The sequence below is a fragment of the Sciurus vulgaris genome (assembly GCF_902686455.1).
Source record: "Sciurus vulgaris genome assembly, chromosome: 16".
Taxonomy (NCBI): domain Eukaryota; kingdom Metazoa; phylum Chordata; class Mammalia; order Rodentia; family Sciuridae; genus Sciurus; species Sciurus vulgaris.
In genome coordinates, this window is record NC_136477.1 from 12,439,638 (window position 1) to 12,457,252 (window position 17,615).

Consider the following 17,615-nt stretch of genomic DNA (forward strand, 5'->3'; position numbering starts at 1 on the left):
GGCCCATGTAAAAACATACTTGATTGATGCTATGTATCATTATCATCATCATCATCATCATCCCACCAGCCCATTCCTCTATAAGATGCTTTGATGGAATGCCATCTTTTTATTTTATTTATTTTATTATTATTATTTTTTTTTTTTTGTAATCCCTTTCCTCGCGCTTGCTTAACCGCCCGGGGATGCTGGTCAGTCTCCACCCACCCGAACTGGGCGATCAGCACAGACTGGGCCGGCCCTCCAGAACCAGTTTCCCATCGCTCCGCCTACGGACCTGGACCGCCTGCGGTCTCCATGGAAACCCATCAGCCACAGGAGGGCGTGACAATGCCAAGACAGACAGAAATTTTCACCTATCGAGTTTAAGTTTTCTGGAGGAGGAGAACAAAAGAGGCCTATGATTGGTTGATCCTTGAGGGAGGGCGGGAACAAGGCGACGGGTAGCGGGGCTGTTGCTACTTCTACCAATCATGAGCCGAGACGACTTTGATAGACAGGCGTAGCGGGAAAAGGCCCCGAATGCGGGCTTTCACCCAACCGGCGGGCCGCCGTCCGGAGAGAGGGCCAATGAGGAGGCGGCGGGGGTGGGGCGAAGGGGCCGGTTGCTCCGGAAGTGGAGGGAGGGGGTGAAAATGGCGCCCAGCTCGAAATCGGAGCGGAACAGCGGGGCCGGGAGCGGCGGCGGTGGCCCCGGGGGAGCCGGAGGAAAGCGGGCAGCGGGGCGGCGGCGGGAGCACGTCCTCAAGCAGCTGGAGCGGGTCAAGGTGAGGCCTGGAACCTGAGGAGTGCGCCGGAGGGTGTGGAGGAGGGACGAAGGAGGCGGAGGGAAGGAGGGAGGGCGTTCGCGGGGTGAGGGGTTGGGGGCGGGGCACCGGGGAGGGGGTTTGAGGGAGGGGGATGGGCGGGGCCCCGGGGAGAGGGCTTGGGTGGAGGGGGCTGAGGTGGGGGTTCAGATGGAGGAGGCTGGTGCGGATCACGGCACTAGGGCTTGGATGGAGGGAGCTGGAGGCCATCCTTGGGGAGGGGGCTTGAAGCGAGGGGACCCTAGAGGCCTCAGGAGGATTCAAGAGGAAGGGGATAGGTCAGGTTTAGACCCACTTTCCAAAGCCTTGCTACCCTGGCCGCCCAGTAGCGGAGCTTTCTCGCCCCCTTTGCAGACCCCCTGCAGCCGGCTTTGGGCTTCCTCCTGGTGTTCCTCTCTCTGCCCCAGCCCCGACCATTCCCGAGCTGGGAGTTTCTGTACCTGGGTCGGCCTCCCGCACTGAATGGGAGGGAGTCTCATAGATAGGGCCAGGTCTCTGAAGGCTGAGAGGGAGCTACTTGATCTGGACCCTGTCTGCCCCATCAGACTGGAAACTCCCAGAGCTGTGGCATATTTCCCCCACCAGGTTGGGAGTTCTGGGAGCGCAGAAATGTGAATCTCCTGTCAGGTGGACAGCAGCTGGGGCAGAACTGTCTGCCTGGAGAGGGACTGCACCTTCCATGAAGCTGGGGGCCTTGTGAGGGCAGGGCTCTGTCTCCCCCTTTTGACTGGGAGCTCCTTGAGCAGGGACAATCTCCGCCCTCAGCCTGGGAGCTCCCTGGGCAGGGCTGTGGCTCCGCCCTGAGCCTGGAAGCTCCCTGGGCAGGGATTGTGCCTTTCCTATCAGTCTGGGGCCCGCTGACACTGCTGTTTCCTCCGTCAGACTGAGATCTCCTTGAGGGCAGTCAGGGAGCTCTCCAGACAGAGCTGTCTCCCATCAGATCGGAGCAAGGGTAGCAAGACTGAGGGTGCCAATTCCCCCACTGGCCAGCTTGTGACTGTCAGTCCCATCTCCCTACCTTGGTGATGTTTTGGGGATGCAGGTTTGGTTGGAAGTGCTGATTGATAAGGGGAGACTGGGCATTGGTTGCAGGTTAGTCTTACCCTGCTAGGTGCATGATCGGGTCCCAGCCTAGGCTAGGACTGTCCTGAAAGGTCCCCTTGTAGATTGGTGGTTTGGGGACGGGTGGAGGGCATGGTCCTCATCCCAGCCTCCTTGGTGGTGGAGGACACCTATAGCTTAGTGTCCCCTGGGCAGCTTTCAGGAAGGGATCCAGTGTGGGCCAGGGTGACTGGGGAAGCTTCCTGCGGGAAGTGATGCTGGATTTGGGCAGGAAGGACCCTGAGACCAAAGAGGTTTAGAGCTGGGAGGTGCGAGCGAAAGCCACCTGGTCTCAGTGTCTCGTCTGTCCCAGGGCTTGGCCACCCTTGACTGTTAGGGAGGCGGGGAGTGGGCTGTGTGGCTGGGTGGGTGGCCGCTGCAGGTGCTGCTTGCTTCTGTGCCTTGGGTGAGGAGTACACCCAAGGGGGGTACAGGTGACCTCAGTAGGATGATGGCTGAAGAACTCTGGCTGCCCCTTCCCCAGATCAGTGGGCAGCTCTCCCCTCGCCTTTTCCGGAAGCTTCCACCCCGGGTCTGTGTGTCCCTCAAGAACATTGTGGATGAGGATTTTCTCTATGCAGGGTGAGACTGGGGCTGGACGGGGAGGCAGTGGGATAGGGGAGGTGGGCTCTCCCTGACCTGGCCACCGTGTCCCCTTTCCCCCACAGGCACATTTTCCTGGGCTTTTCCAAGTGTGGCCGCTATGTCCTCTCGTACACCAGCAGCAGCGGGGACGACGACTTCTCCTTCTACATCTACCACCTCTACTGGTGGGAGTTCAACGTCCACAGCAAGCTCAAGTTGGTAGGGCCAGCCCGCCTCCACGAGGCTCTAGCCCCAGGCTGGCCCCTCAAGCCCCTCTGAGCCTGGAGCACCGTGTGTGAAACTCCACTGTGTTGGGTTGAACCACACGAAGTTGCCGTTTTCGTGGTTCAAAATGGGTGGACAGTAGTTTCATTTGGTTCAGCTTAGCATGTAAAGCCACCCAGGTAGGAGGAGTTAGCTTTATTAGGGCCACCCAGGCTGCCACCCTTGATCCCTCACCCCTGCCCCAGGTGGGTGCCTCTACCTCAGCTAATATGTGAGCCTTACCCAGGGGACTGGGGCTTGAAGCTGTATGCCTGGCCTGCTTCACTCGGGGGGCTCCTGTCGGCCGCAGTCTGTCCTGGGCCTGGCCTCTCTGTTGGCCCCACTTGGGAGGGGAGATGTCCCAGCCTGTCCTCAGGGAAGGCTGGGGGACACAGGCCCAAGGCTGTTTTGGAACTCCTGCCGGCTCCACCCTGACCCTCATTCCAGCCCAGCAGTTGTGACCCTGGGCCCAGGCCCTTCTGACCCCCTGATCCTGAACATGCCACTCAGGTCCGGCAGGTGCGACTCTTCCAGGACGAGGAGATCTATAGCGACCTGTACCTAACTGTGTGCGAGTGGCCCAGTGATGCCTCCAAGGTCATCGTCTTTGGCTTCAAGTGAGATCTGGGGCTGAACTGGGGAGGCCCGGTGGGGAGGGCTGCAGCAGCCTCCAGGCCTGGGCCAGGGGCTGAGAGCGTGTTGGCCCCCAGCACGCGCTCTGCCAACGGCATGCTCATGAACATGATGATGATGAGTGACGAGAACCACCGTGACATCTACATCAGCACCGTGGCCGTGCCACCACGGGGCCGCTGTGCTGCCTGCCAGGACGCCAGCCGGGCCCACCCAGGTGGGGACGGGGTCCTGGGGAGTGTTGGGGCACCGCCCTGTCTCCTGGGCCTGGAGTGAGCCGCGGCCTGTGTTCCTGCAGGGGACCCGAGCGCGCAGTGCCTGCGGCACGGCTTCATGCTGCACACCAAGTACCAGGTGGTCTACCCTTTCCCCACCTTCCAGCCCGCCTTCCAGCTCAAGAAGGACCAGGTGGTGCTGCTCAACACCAGCTACTCCCTGGTGGCCTGTGCCGTCTCTGTCCACTCTGCAGGTAGGTCCCCGGAGCCTAGCGACGGGTGTGCCCTAGGCCCTGGGATGATTTCTGCTCACTGCCCGGCAGCACCACGAGGCTGGTCCCATTCCTGCCTGGTGCAGATGAGGAGACCAAGGCTCAGAGAAGCGAAGTGTTTCCTCCAAGGTCACAGCCAGGAAGCAGGAATGCTGGGATCCAAACCCATCTTTCCCACAGCACTGTCCACTGGAATTTTCCACAGGACTAGGATGTCCACGGTCACTTCCAGTAACCTCTTGGAACTGAGGGGTTTTTAAATACCTTCATTTGATTTCTTTATTTTCATGCAGTGCTGAGGATGGATGCCAGGGCCTTGTGTGTGGGGCAAGTGCCGTGCCGCTGAGCTGAGCTGAGCTGAGCTGCACCCCCGCCCCTAGTGTTTGCCATTTAGGCTTCAGCAGCGGGATGTGTCTGGCAGGTACCCTGCTGGATGGTGTGGTGCTGTTGTTTCTTAAAGAGAGATGTCAGGACTGGGGCATGGCCCAGCACTGCCTGGCCACACACGGCACTCGCTTCCGTCCCTAGCACTGCCTGAAAGGAAAAGAGATGCCAGTGAAATGTAGTTACCTGTCACTTGACAGCCACGTCTGGGCGGTGTGCTGTTGGGTAATTTCATACCACGTGGACATTATGGTATCTACCTCACAGACCCAGGCTGACCAGGTGCACCATGTGAGTCAGGAGTGGTTGGTGGACAGACAGTTGTCTTGTATCTTGGTATCAGAGAAATTCCAGTGAGAAATCTCAAGGTGTCCTGTGACAGAGAGACACTTATGAAGTGGGATAAAGCCACTGGCTGGCAGTGGTGCCCTGGTCAGGCCCTGGGGGTTGCGTGGCAGTGGACTGACCCTGCAGCTCTGCCCCACACCCCGGTCGCCCCCCTGGGAGATGCTCACCAGTGTGTGAGGGGCATCCTGTGGAGCATCTTGGGAGCCCCTGTGCCCATCCACAGAGCAGGTCAGGGCCATGGGGAAACAGGCAGCAGGGAGGTCTAGCCCTTACCACTTGGCGTAAATGAAAAATACATTTTAATTTTGGAAGAACCCAGTCAAATAAAACCATCCCCATTTAAATACCATTAAAATGGTTGTGGGGGCGGGGAAGGGAAGAGGCAGGATCAGATGGATGGAACTAAGTCTGCAAGCAAGGAAGGAGGGGCACTTGTGCCCTAGACACCCAGGGGTCTCCCAGCCAGCGTCAGGGAGAGCTGCCACTAGCCAAGACCTGATGGTGGGCCCTCTGCCCTTGCAGCTGTGGGTCCTGATCTCTGCCAGCCCAGGGCTGGGGGCTGCCAGGAAGGCTGCTCCCGAGGGCACGCTCCTCAACCACTTCCCGCTTCCCCTGACTGTCGCCTCCCACGCGCCACTGCTGTGGTGGACAGGGCTGCGCTTGGGTTATCTCACTGCGTGGCCTGGGACATTCCTCCCCTCACCTCCATCTGGGGAATGCAGGCCCCCTTTCCCAGGTTGCACTGGGGTCCCTGGAGGCCTTGTGCAGGGCCCAGGCGCGGTGCAGGGTAAATAGCTGAGTTCTCTGCTGAGCACCCCGCCCCCCAGGGGAGCCAGGCTCCAGGCAGGTGGGGGCTTGGCGGCCTGCACCAGCCTTCTAGGTGGTCGGCTTTTCCTCCCTGTGGGCAGCGGTCTCCCAAGGTCAGGGGCTGTGCAAGGCTGAGCCGGGCGTGGCGTGCACAGCAGCACCGAGAGCTGTGTGAGGCGGGCGCATCTGCGGCTGATCTCTGAGCAGGAGCCCTAGGGTCAGGTTAGGAGGGGCTGAGCTTCAGCTCCTTTACTGCCTGCCCCCCACTTCCCGTTGCAGGCGATAGCAGCTTCTGCCAGATCCTCTACGATCACACCGCCTCCCCCCCGGCCCCGCCCCCCACCCCTGGGCCCCGGAGCCCAGAGGTGTCACCCACCTTCCCCAGCCTCTGCCCTGAGACAGCCCCCAGCCGGCCCTCTGGGGCCCCTGAGCCCTCCCCTGCCATTGCCAAAGCCAAGGAGTTTGTGGCTGACATCTTCCGCAGGGCCAAGGAGGCCAAGGGTGGGCCCTCTGAGGAAGCCCGGCCGCCCCCCTGCCCAGGGCCCTCCGCCCCCCGCTGCCGCCCGGCCCCTGATCCCCCAGCCCCATGCGGGGAGGCAGTGCCTAGGGACAGCCCCCCTGCTGTGGAGGCCCCTGCCTCTGAGCCAGGCTACGTCAACTACACCAAGTTGTACTACGTGCTGGAATCCGGAGAAGGTGCCGAGCCAGAGGATGGTGAGCCAGGAGCCACCTGCAGACAGGGCCCGGGGGGGCCTGGGAGGACCCTCGGTGTCCCACCACCCTTAACCCCACCTCCTGCCTCCCCAGAGTTCGAGGATGACAAGATCTCCCTGCCCTTTGTGGTGACTGATCTCCGAGGCCGCAATCTGCGGCCTATGCGGGAACGGACCGCTGTCCAGGTGGGCGCTGGGCAGTGGGCAGACCGTGGGTGGCCTCTAAGAATCAGCGGGTGGCGGTTGGCACCATCATACCCCTGCTGTCCACCCGCTGCCCCCAGGGCCAGTACCTGACGGTGGAGCAGCTCACGCTGGACTTTGAGTACGTCATCAACGAGGTCATTCGCCATGATGCCACCTGGGGCCACCAGTTCTGCTCTTTCAGTGACTATGACATAGTCATTCTGGAGGTGGGTCCAGGCAGGGTGGACCGAGGCCTCTCCTGCTCTGAGGAGGTGACCCTCAATAGCTGTCACTGTCTACTCTCCAGGTCTGCCCAGAAACCAACCAGGTCCTCATCAACATTGGCCTGCTGCTCCTGGCCTTCCCCTCGCCCACGGAGGAGGGCCAGCTCCGGTGAGTAGGCGGGGACCTCCCCTGACCCAAGAAGGCCAGCCCCTTCCCTGCAGGGGTGTGGGCATGGGAGGCCACCACCCTTTGGGCAAACCCCTAGGTCGCCCATTTTATTACTGCCCATTGGCTCCACCTCCTTGTCCTCCGCCTCTCCCTCCCATCCCACTGCAGACCAAAGACTTACCACACCAGCCTCAAGGTGGCATGGGACCTCAACACAGGCATCTTTGAGACAGTCAGTGTGGGCGACCTCACTGAGGTCAAAGGGCAGACCAGGTGAGGTGGAGCTGGTGTGGGGGCGGGGCTGGGGGGACAGCCAGGGCCACAAGAGCCACTCACCCCCTTGCTCCTCAGTGGCAGTGTCTGGAGCTCGTACCGCAAGAGCTGTGTGGACATGGTCATGAAGTGGCTGGTGCCCGAGAGCAGTGGCCGCTACGTTAACAGGATGACCAACGAGGCGCTGCACAAAGGTGGGCTTGGGACCTGCGGACGTGCTTGCTGGTCTGGTCGCCTGCCCTCAGAGGCCCTGTCTGAGTGGACGTGCAGCCGGACCCTCCATTGGACCTTGTGGAATCGGGGCGCGGGGAGGGCTGCCGGGCCAAGCCCAGCCTAAGGGCCTCACAGCGCCTGGGCTGGGCAGCTGGAGCGCTGGATGGCTGGAGCCGGCCTTGTGGAGCCAGGCCCTGCTGGGGTGGTGGCTCACAGCTGTCTCCACCCGCAGGGTGCTCACTGAAGGTCCTGGCCGACAGCGAGCGATACACGTGGATCGTGCTGTGAGGGCCGGCCTGCCCTGGACACTGACTCCAACTACCTCCGCGGCCTGGGAGCTGGCCGCCTTCCGGGCTGGTCTCTACCCGGCCGGCCGCCGACCGGCACTAGTGTTAGGCTGCGGGAAGGGGGCTGGGCGGGGCAGCCCCTGGTGGCCTGAGAGTCTGGACGCTCTTTTATTTATGCCTATTTAAGTTGGGAAGGGGCAGAGGGAGGGAGCTCCTGCCCCACCAGCCTCAAGCGCCCACCTTCACCCCGAGCTGGGCCAGCCTGGCTCCTTGTGCATCTGCCCCTTTCCTTGGCTGCAGGGTGGACCTGCCCACCCGAGGCTGCCCCTGGAGCGCGACCCTGTGAGCCGCCCCACTTGTTCTCTTCATGTAGTAAATGCTTTATTTCTGAACCTGGCTGAGCCCCATTACTGAGCTCAGCCTGCGGGAGCCCCGCGCACGCCCCACCGAGGTGCCCGAGTCAGCAGCAGGCAAATATCACAGCGGAATTTATTGTGTTTTAAGAAAGACTACAAAAGGTAGAAAACAGCTCGGCACACTAAACTACCACACGCGTGGACACTTTCACCGCCGGGAGAGGGGAGGCCCCTGGGCACGGGGAGTGGCAGGGCCACCCCAAAAGCTGTAGCACGCGGAGCACACAAAATAGTGATTTTTATACAATAGGTCAGGTTTTCCTATTTTTTTCCTTTTTGTTTTTTTGCCATAAACATCTATCTCACAGGTTGAAAACACTGAGAAAACTCGAACAGATAAGGCCATGATGGTTGGAAAAAAACCAACAAGTTACCAACTCCGCTCAGGCGGCTCACAAATCGCACAATAGTCATGGGGGGCGGGGTCCACGGCACGGAGGAGAAGCGAGTCTCCAGGAGAAGGTTCCTTACAAACCGGCGGCACAGAGGGCGCAGGGCGCAGGGCCTCGGATCTGTGGAGCACCCAGCCTGGCTGGGCGGGCGCGGCGCTTCCCGGCCCTGCGGCAGCCCGCTGCTCTTCTTTGGAAGCTGGAAGCCGCGGCCCCTGCCACCTTCGCAGTGGCCCTCTCTTGGGGCTGCGGGGTGAAGGAGGGCCCAGCTCTGGAGAAGATGCGACACCCACAGCTTTAATTGCACTTATACCAAGAAGGGGGAAGCAGTGGGGTTGCTGGGGGCGGGGTGTCCCGGGGCTGCTGCTGACAGTGGGGGTCCCCAGGTGCCGCCCACCTGCGCCTGCCCCGGGCTCGGCTGGGCCCAGGACAGGCTGTGCAAAGCCAGCGAGCAGAATAAGTTAACAGTTCTGTAGGAGAGGGGGCCTGCCTGCCTGCCCCCTGGGGTGGCGGGAGGGCGGGGCTGGGGGAGATGCTGCGACCTTGGATGGCGGGCGGGAGGCAGGGGCCGAGCTGGCTGCCCTGTGGGGCACCTGGGCACGCGGCGGGTTCCTTAAGGCACGTCTTTTGTGTCAGAGTTTGCAGCTGCGGCTCCGCCCAGCCCTGTGATTGTGCCGGCCCCACGTGGGGGCGGGGCCCCCTTGCCTTCCCTGTCTCAAGGCCCCCTCCTGCCCTGGCCGGGGCGGAGGGGAGACAGCGAAGCCACAGAAGCTGAGGGACCCTGGCGTGGAGGGACGGAGGGGGCGGGCGGGGCGGGGAGGCTGCGGGCTTAGCTGGAGGGCAGCGCCTGCACGAAGAGGCCGCGCGCATCCGTCCGCGCCAGCTTGGCCGGCGGCTCCAGGGCCTCGGGGCCCAGCGCTGGCGACTCGCCGCCAGCCGCCAGGGAGATGTCCTGCGGCAGCTCGTCCTCGCTCTCTTCCTCCTCTTCCTCCTCTTCGTCTGGGGCACACGGATCAGGCCTGGCTCAGCGCGGGTATTGGCGCCCCCGCAGGCTCCTCCACCCCAGCCTCCCTGCCCACAGCCTCCGGACGCGGGCCCTGAATGGGGACATGCCTTGCCTACCTTTGTCCGGGTCCAGGGGGTTCAGCGAGGTGGCCAGGTTGGCAAACTAGAGGGAGGCGAGAAGAGAGAGTGAGGATCTCACCACCTGGAACCGGGGCCACACTTTCAGCGTCCAGTGGTGCGCACCTCGCCCATGACGGCGATCGGGGTCTCGCCCTTGGCCTGGGCCACGCGGTGCTCGATCAGGTAGTACATATACTCATCGTAGAGCAGCCGGATGAGGTGGAAGGAGCCGAAGCTGGCGGCGCTGCGCAGGGTCAGGTCCCGGATCACCATGGAGCTAGAGGTGGCAACCGAGAAGCCCTAAGGCCCAGCTCAGCCGCTTGCCCCATTCACACTGAGGGCGGAGGCTTCTCTAGTCCCACCCCCATCCAGCAGCCGGACTCTCTGGTCCCACCCAATCCAAGCAGGAGGAATCTTCCGGGCCCCACCATTGGTCCGACCAGTGGCATCCTGGGGTGTGGCCCCGTCCCACCCCGGCACTCACCTGTAGAAGGACCACTTGAGGAGGAAGAGCTTGGCGGCCTTGGGGAAGCCGGCGCTGCCCTGGTAGGGCTTGAGAACCTGGCTCACGACGCCATCCAGCCAGGCTGCCCACTGCTCCAGCGAGTTCTGCTGCTGCAGCGTCACCTTGAAGTCCTGCTCCAGACGCTGCACCACGCGGTCCTCGCAGCGGCACACCCACGAGGCCTGCTCCTGGGGCACAGCGGGGAGCCGGCAGCACGCAAGGCTCAGCCTCGCCACCTGAGGCCCCTCTCCCCCCCACCCCGGGCTGCCCGGCGCTCCCCTGCGCCGCCCGGCGCTCACCTGTACGTTGGCGAAGTCCACGCGGTTGAGGTCGCTCAGCATCTGGTTGATCTGCGCTGTATTCTGCAGCACGGCGCGCGCCGCCTGCGCCAAGTGGTTGAGCGAAGTGTAGCGCCTCAGCGTCTGCGCGAAGGCGCCGGCCGCTGCCACCTGCGTGCGGGCCGGTGGGGCTTGTGGCTTCCGCGGAACCCACCCTCTCCAGCCCCCGCCTCACCCGCTGCCACGCCTGAAGGTCCTCGGCTTCCCTTTCCTTAACAAAGGAAAGGTGTGCCTTAGGGTGTCCACCTACTTTTGTGGACCAAAAAATCGGCTTATTGTATCTGATCAGCACTATTACTATATTGCTATTACCTTTTTCCCCCTTTTTGTACTAGAGATTGAACCCAGGGACACCCTACCACTCAGCTGCATTCCCCAGCGCCCCGCCCCACCCCACCCTGCCCTTTAAACCTTTTCACTAAGTTGGCCAGCCGGGCCTGGAAGGTGCAATTCTCTTCCTCAGCCTCTGGTGCAGCTGGCGTTACAGGCGTACCCCAGGGTCCCCAGCCAGCCCACTGTTAATCACGTTTAATGGAAGGACACAAAGGATCATGTAGAGGGCACCGCCAGAGAGGGCACGCACTTCTTGCTAAACTTTATTTTTGTTTCAGTTATCATCCCCCTGACTTCAGCTCCAGGAGGGAAGGGTAAGTGTCCATATTGTTCTGTGCTGTCCTAGCACTGAGAACCAAGTTGGGCACACAGATGCTCAATAAATGCATGCTGAATGAATGAAGGCATGAGTCCCGTCAGTTCCTCTGAAGAGATTCCTGCCATCCCCTTCCACCTGGCAAACCCTCCCCACCCCGACCAGCCCACTCGGGGCGATTCTGCAGACACACAGCTCAGGGCTGGGATGTCCTCACGGCTGATGTGAGCGCTGCCTAGCATGCCCAGGTCCTGGGTTTGATGCACAGCACTGCAGGGCGGGGGATAACAGGGACGTGCAGGCCCAGTTCAGCTGTTTGCCCAGAGCACGCACACCGGGCTGAGGCCTTGCATCTAAGCGGTGAGCGAGCAGTGCTGGCGCTCTCAGCTCCCTTACAGACACTGCCTTTCACAAGTCGCTTCTATTCCGAACACCAAAAATGCTTTCTGACCAGGTTGCCTGAAGATGACTACTGCAAATTTGCATTTGGCTTTTAATTTTTTTAATTTTACTTTTCTTGCCACCCTAGGGATGGAACCCAGGGGTGCTCTATCTCTGAGCCACAGCCCCAGCCCTTCTCATTTTTTTATTTTGAGACAGGGTCTTACTAAGTTTCCGAGGCGGGCCTTGAACTTGTGACGCTCCTGCCTCAGTCCCCCCAGTCACTGCGATGACGGGGTGCACCACCGAGCCTGGCTTGGTTTTTATTGTGTTAATAAGTTATTAAGTACAAAACGGCTACATCGGGTCACACTTCAGAGGCAGGCACAGGGAAGCTGCTCCTTAAAGACAACACTCGAGTCCTCCCTGATGCCCCAGGGTCCCCAAGGGCATTCCCGTCCTCCCCAGGACAAGGGTGGGGACAAATCTTCAGCCCCCTGGAGCCCAAGAAAGACCAGGATGCGAGCCGCCCCGCAGGCAGGCCCTGCGCCTCACCTTCACCCGCAGCATCTCCTCGGGGATGTTCACCATGGCGTGGGTGAGCCAGCTCTCCAGGCTCTTGGCAAAGTTCCGGATCGCTTGGGTCAAGGCACCTGTGGGCAGCGGGTGGGCGCTGGTCAGGGGCGGCAGGGTGCGCGTGGGGGGCGGGCAGGGCGGGGTGCACTCACTGGGGATGGGCCGCAGCACGTCGGGGATGAGGATCTCCACCAGGCCCTGGTACAGCACGTTGTCACAGTGCTGGGTCCACTGGAGCACAGGCTCGAACTTGGAGAGGAGCACCAGGCTGGCCTTGGGCAGCCGCTTCTCAGCCTCGTCATGCCTGCAGGTGCCCACCCCGCCCAGGTCACACAGGTGTCCCAGGTCCTGCCCCCAGGAGGACAGAGCACCAGCCGCTGCTGACGGGAGCTGGAGGCACTCCCTGCCTCCTGCGGATCCGGGGCCGCGCTGGCACAAGCCGCGGGCGAGGGGCTCCTGTGCCCTGCACACTGGGGTCTCCTCCAGGGCGGAGCGGTGGGGTCAAGGGCATGTACCTACAAACTGCAAGGGCCACACCCTCCTTTCCCTCGCCCGAGGACTCACACGGCCAGGGCAGGCGCCTCGCTGGGCTGGCTGAGGTTGTGCCTCCAGAAGGTCTTCCAGAGCGTCTCCACCAGCGTGAACTGCAGGTTCACCATGACGTCCACGATGGCCTGCGGCGGGCAGGTGCTCAGGGGCCAGGGGCCATGTGGTCCTCCCGCCCGCCCACATGCTCCTCCAGCTGCCCTACCTCACAGTGCTCCCGGTACAGGACCTGGAAGGCCTTGAGGTCCCCGGGCCCCACGCCCTCAGGCAGGACCTTGCCCTGCAGGTCAAGCTCGGCGAAGTCAGGGAGGCTCCGAGAGGCATCTAGGGGTGCAGAACAAGCCCTTTGGCCCGTTGCCTCCCCAGCCTTCCCTGGTGTCCTGATGGGTTGCCACACTTTCCCAAGTAGGGGACCCCGTGCACAAGGGACGAGCAGCTCAGGAGGGCCAGCACCTCGCCCGGGTCTCAGGCCAGGAAGCCGCAGCCTGGCTGCACACAACGTCCCACTTGTCTGCTCAGGGGCGTCCCTGGGTCAGCCCTGGGGACCTGGCAGTGAGTCCAGGCTGTCCCCACCTGACCACAAGGATGCTGCCCAGAGCCTGAGGGCCCCGGAAGGGCTGTTCCTGGAGAATCACTTCAGACACCCCTGGCTCGACCCGCTGCCCCTCCCCCCCGCCCCCGGTGCGTCTACGTGACAGCAGGTGTCTGGGCCTCGTGGACAAGTGAGCACCAGAAGGCAGCCACCATGCGGTCCCTGTCACGGAGGCAGAGCTGGCACGCACTGGACTCGTAGGCTTTGGTACCGCAGGCCCGTCTCCTTCGTGAGAGGCCCCGCAGCTGCAGGAGAGCTGGGTAGGTGGGCACCCCTTCGCTCGCGGGGCTGGGGTGCAGGGAGCCCGCCCGCGGAGTCCACAGACCGACCCTTCAGGGGGACCCTCTGAGCTGCTGCAGCTGCTGGCTGGGATCTGCACTCCCTTGCAGCATGAGGGGGTGGCAGAGACACAGGGAGGGGACTCTACCCTGGAGAAAGTTTCTGGGAACCAGCCACCTGTAACCCAGACACAGAGACTGAGGTCTTCTCAAACCCGGGCCAAGTAGGCGGCTGGGGCTGCCCGCCTGGCGGTGAGAAGGCGCAGCGCAGAGCCCAGCCGGCCGGGAGCCCTTACCCAGGAACTGCTGGTACTGCTGCACCTGCGCGCTGATGTCCGGCAGCCCCGCAGCCTGCTGCGGCCCCACGGCCACACCGTTGGTCATGCCCTCCACCTTCTGGATGGGCTTGAGCCTGTAGGAGAGGTGGCAGGTGGGCTGGCTGCGGGCCAGCGGCTGGGCGGGGTGACGTCCCAGCGCCCCATCCTCCTACCTCTGCTTCTGGGAGAAGGGCTGGCCCCGCATAGCCATGTGCTGCTGGTCCTCCATCAGCCGCAGCAGGGGCGAGCTGGCCTTGATGCGCAGGCCGTAGTAGTGGTACTTGGAGTTGCCCCTGGGGGAGGTGGGGTGGGGCTGGGAGGGCTCTGCAGGCCAGGCTGGCCACCGGAGCCCCAGCCAGCCGCGCTCCCCATCAGGGTCAGGGAGCTCAGTGGTGTGTCCCATTGAGCCGGGGCGCTGCGCGGGGCAGCTCGGGCTGTGGGTGCTGGCAGAGGCCTGCACCTGCGGAGGCCTCTGGGGACATGGTCCGGGTCTGGGTCTGTGGGCGCCTGGCCCTAGCAGCACATACCCGCCAGCCCTGCCCTGTGGATGGGGAAGCCCAGGCCTGGCGAGGGTCAGCACTTTGCCGGGTTACGCGGGACTGATGGGTGTGTCAGTAAGCGCGAACTGGAACCCAAGCTGGGGGCCTGGGCGTCGCAGGCGGCGGAGCTGGGAGCTCAGGGATGCCCCCACTCCTTCCCGAGTGGCTGCACCAACTCACAGGCCCGCTGAAGGGCCGACTGTGCAACCCCCTCGTCATCAAGGAAGCTGTTTCAGACAGATCAGAAACGAGAAGCAAGGGGCAGGAACGGCATGTCGGAGGGCGCCTCAGGCTGAGGGGACGCCAAACAGGGAAGGAGGAGGGGCCGGGGACGGCAGGGCCAAGGCCGCAGTCTGTGTTAAGGGGCCAGGGCATCTTTATTTACTTAGCCACAGTACTAGGGACTGAATCCAGAAGCCTCATGCACACGAGGCAGGCCCCTACCACCGGGTCACATCTCCAGCCCTTGCAGTTTTCATTTTGAGACAGGGTCTTGCTAAGTTGCCCAGGCTGGCCTTGAATTTGTGATCCTCCTGCCTCAGCCTTCTGAGGAGCTGGGAGTACAGTAGGGAAGTGGGGAAAAGTGCACAGGGCCGAGGGCAGAGCCTGTACAAAGGCCCTGGGGTAGGAGCAAGGGACTGTCAAAGGAGCTGTGAGGACAGTGGCACGGGCATGGAGTGAGGGCATGACAGGGGAGCTGAGGCCTGGCACCACTGGGGCTGGGGTGGTCTTGTGGGCTGGGGTGTGTGCTCGCAGCCCTAGGACCCCACCTGGTGCCAAGCCGCCGGGTGCGCAGCCCCATGAAGACAGAGCGGATGAGTTTGCCAAAGGAGGCGGCGTTGACGGGCTCCAGCTTCTGCTCCTGGCAGTGCAGCAGGTAGTGGCAGTAGAGGGTGCTCCGGGGCAGGCTCACGCCCTCCGCAGTCTCATAGTTGTCCAGGAGCCACTGGACCTGGGCGGGGGGACAGAGCGCCCAAGGATCACCCTGCTTCTCTGGGCTCAGGCTGAGCGTTCCACGCCCGCTGCTCAGCCTGCCCCACCTCCCGGGGACGTGTCCCACCGGGGACCCTGGCGCGGCGCTGACCGGCACGGTGCCGCTGGCCACTCGGAGTCACTGAAATACAAATTCATGTTGATTTAGGTGGACGGGAGAAGAGCCGTTCTCCCAAGGTCACGAGGCACGGCTCCATCTGTCGGAGTCTCTCCAGGACCACACTATGGGATGGAAGAGGACGCGGGTGGGGCTCCGGTCGTGGGGAGGGCGGGGCAGAGGGGCGGGCAAGGGGCCACGCGGGAGGGCTCCAGCCGACCCACGTGCTGCTGCTTTTCTCTTTTGGGGTGCGGGAGTTGGACCCCAGGGCCCTGCGCGTGCCAGACCATGTGCTCCCACCGAGTTTCCCTGCAGCCCAGCGCCCTATCTTGATTGACGTGGTCTCCCAAAATCTAAGGCTGTGATAAGAGGCAGGCCGGGCCACGCACAGAGCACCCCCATCTGTCATCTGGTGCCCGGGTTTGAACTGCAGGTGAGGACCACTAGGTGGTCCAGACAACTGGGTGGGTCACAGCCAGTATTTTAAATAGTAAACTTGAAAAAACAAAAGGAAAAGCGGATTAGCAGTCAGGCTGCCTCCTGCATCTGTGCATGCTGGGGACCTGGGGACCGAGCCTGGATGCCGCTGTCACGCGGCAGTGCACAGCTTCTCCCCCTCACTTCCGTCCTCACTGTCAGCTACCTCAGAATGGATGACGCTTCTTTGGGGACTGTCCCAAAAGCCTCACGCATATCACCTGAGTCCCAGAGAGGATGAGGAACTTGTCAGAGGTCACACAGTGAGGACTCCACTCCAAGGTGGAGTATCTGGTGGCCAGCAACCCCTGCCAGGGACCGGCTGTCAATGCCCACTGCCCACCACCTCTGCCCAGGGCACTCACCGTGGCTGGCGAGGCACGGGTGGTGTGGGAGTAGGACTGGCTGGCACTTCCCAGCATGTAGCCGCCTTGGATCACATAGGTGCCTGCTCCGCCGCTGCTGCTGCTGCCGCCGCTGCCGCCACCCCCTCCGCTGCCACCGCCTCCCCCGCTGCCTCCGCCGCCGCCGCTGCCGTTGCTGGCCCCACCCCCGCTGCTGGTGGAGCTGGCGACCACCTGGCTGCCGGACACGTACATGGGCACGGAGCCGCTGCTGGCCACCGTCTGGGAGGTGGCCGGTGTGCTGACCTGGGTGGCCGTGCCAGCAGCCTCGTAGTAGCTGGTGCCCGCCGGCTGCGTGTACAGCGGGGTCTCGGGGTAGGGGTAGGTGCTGGAGCGGCTGGGAGAGGCAGAGGTGGTGGGGGTGAGGGTCAAGGGGACGAGAGCTGGGTGGCCGAGGGGCACAGTCCTGTGGGGAGGGGAGGAGGTCCCAGGCGGGGGCCAGGAAGCAGCAGCCCCTGCGCAGCCCACCTTCCCCTAGTACCCACGGGAGCGGCCAAGTGCCTTATGGGCAGGTTTTCCTGGAACCATCGAGGCGGCCTTAAAAGTAAGAAAACTGAGCTAAAGGGTTTGGTCACCTGCGACACGCTTCCTTCTACCAAAAGTACCCGAAAAAAATTGTAACCCTGGGCTGGATTCCCAGTACCTTAATATACGTCTAACTGAGTGCCTACTGTATGCTGGGGCGGTTCCAGCTAGGCCCTCAGATCAGATCCCCGAGGGCGGGCACAGGGAGGTGAGGGGTCCAGCTCTTGACCAGGGAGGCCCACATGCACCTCACAGAGGGACACCAAGAGCTCTTGGCCAGAGCAGGTGCCCTTCTCCCCCGAGGCTGGTGCATCCCCAGTTTACCCTCCACAGGGCCAGGGCCCAGCCAAGGGTCCCATGCAACACATGTTCCAGAAATGCTGTGTCAGGGCCGGGCAGCAGCGCGGCAGGCCGCAGAGCTGGCCTAGAATGTGGTATACCCTGGGCTCCATCCCCAGCACCACGTGCACACAAAACGCTGCTCTGGGAGCTGTTTGCTGAATGAAGGGATGAATCCATGTCTCTGGCAAAGCCAGGCATGGAAGCCCGGGGGCTGCTGCTTTGACTAGGGTGGGGACCCAGGCTGGCAGAGGGCTGGGAACCTGGAAACAGTCTGCCAGGAGGGAGAGACAAAAGACAACCAAAAGGCAGAACTTCATGCAGCAGAGCATTCAGCAGCCACGACCTCTGTGAGAGGTGCAGCACAGCCATGGACGGAGAGCAAAGGAGAGGCGCTGCCAGCAGGAGCCAGGCCAGGCGCGGGGCTCCCTCTGCCCCTGCCCCTAGGTGGTCCTCGGGGCAGTCCTCCTCCGGGGAATGCCCCATCTGCCCCTACCAGCTGGGGTCGATTGCACAGTGAAGACACTTAGCAGCACCAGAAGCAAATCGATGGCAATTCAGGTGCCAGGACCACACTCCTCAGGGTCAGTTAGAACGTCACGACCCAAGGACAGAGTCACTCTCTGAGTTAATCCAATCCCAGCACTGT

General features: G+C 62.7%; 2 protein-coding genes across 3 annotated transcripts in view; one reads left to right on the forward strand and one right to left on the reverse strand.

Moving 5' to 3' along the window:
* The first annotated feature begins 604 nt into the window (after positions 1 to 604).
* DCAF15 (DDB1 and CUL4 associated factor 15) lies at positions 605 to 7,872 on the forward strand. The gene is made up of 13 exons (XM_079116337.1): positions 605 to 767; positions 2,392 to 2,489; positions 2,576 to 2,711; positions 3,267 to 3,373; positions 3,467 to 3,606; positions 3,688 to 3,858; positions 5,695 to 6,129; positions 6,223 to 6,314; positions 6,413 to 6,541; positions 6,622 to 6,707; positions 6,876 to 6,980; positions 7,059 to 7,174; positions 7,426 to 7,872. Exons 1-13 carry the CDS (start codon positions 636 to 638, stop codon positions 7,479 to 7,481), a joined length of 1,803 nt encoding a protein of 600 aa, XP_078972463.1. The 5' UTR covers positions 605 to 635; the 3' UTR covers positions 7,482 to 7,872.
* An 83-nt stretch (positions 7,873 to 7,955) lies between these two features.
* Positions 7,956 to 17,615, reverse strand: part of RFX1 (regulatory factor X1) — a 29,091-nt gene continuing 19,431 nt past the window's right edge. Inside the window, exons 9-21 of one of the 2 annotated variants that reach the window (XM_079116335.1) lie at positions 16,064 to 16,508; positions 14,902 to 15,083; positions 13,766 to 13,885; positions 13,572 to 13,687; positions 12,611 to 12,729; positions 12,424 to 12,533; positions 12,012 to 12,163; positions 11,839 to 11,936; positions 10,215 to 10,364; positions 9,895 to 10,103; positions 9,534 to 9,687; positions 9,408 to 9,453; positions 7,956 to 9,284 (exon numbers count right to left, since the gene is read on the reverse strand). In XM_079116335.1, the coding sequence (XP_078972461.1) occupies positions 9,115 to 9,284; positions 9,408 to 9,453; positions 9,534 to 9,687; positions 9,895 to 10,103; positions 10,215 to 10,364; positions 11,839 to 11,936; positions 12,012 to 12,163; positions 12,424 to 12,533; positions 12,611 to 12,729; positions 13,572 to 13,687; positions 13,766 to 13,885; positions 14,902 to 15,083; positions 16,064 to 16,508 (2,071 nt within the window). In that variant the 3' untranslated portion in view covers positions 7,956 to 9,114. The remainder of the gene's footprint in view (positions 9,285 to 9,407; positions 9,454 to 9,533; positions 9,688 to 9,894; positions 10,104 to 10,214; positions 10,365 to 11,838; positions 11,937 to 12,011; positions 12,164 to 12,423; positions 12,534 to 12,610; positions 12,730 to 13,571; positions 13,688 to 13,765; positions 13,886 to 14,901; positions 15,084 to 16,063; positions 16,509 to 17,615) is intronic. The other variant, XM_079116336.1, reaches the window with a different exon arrangement.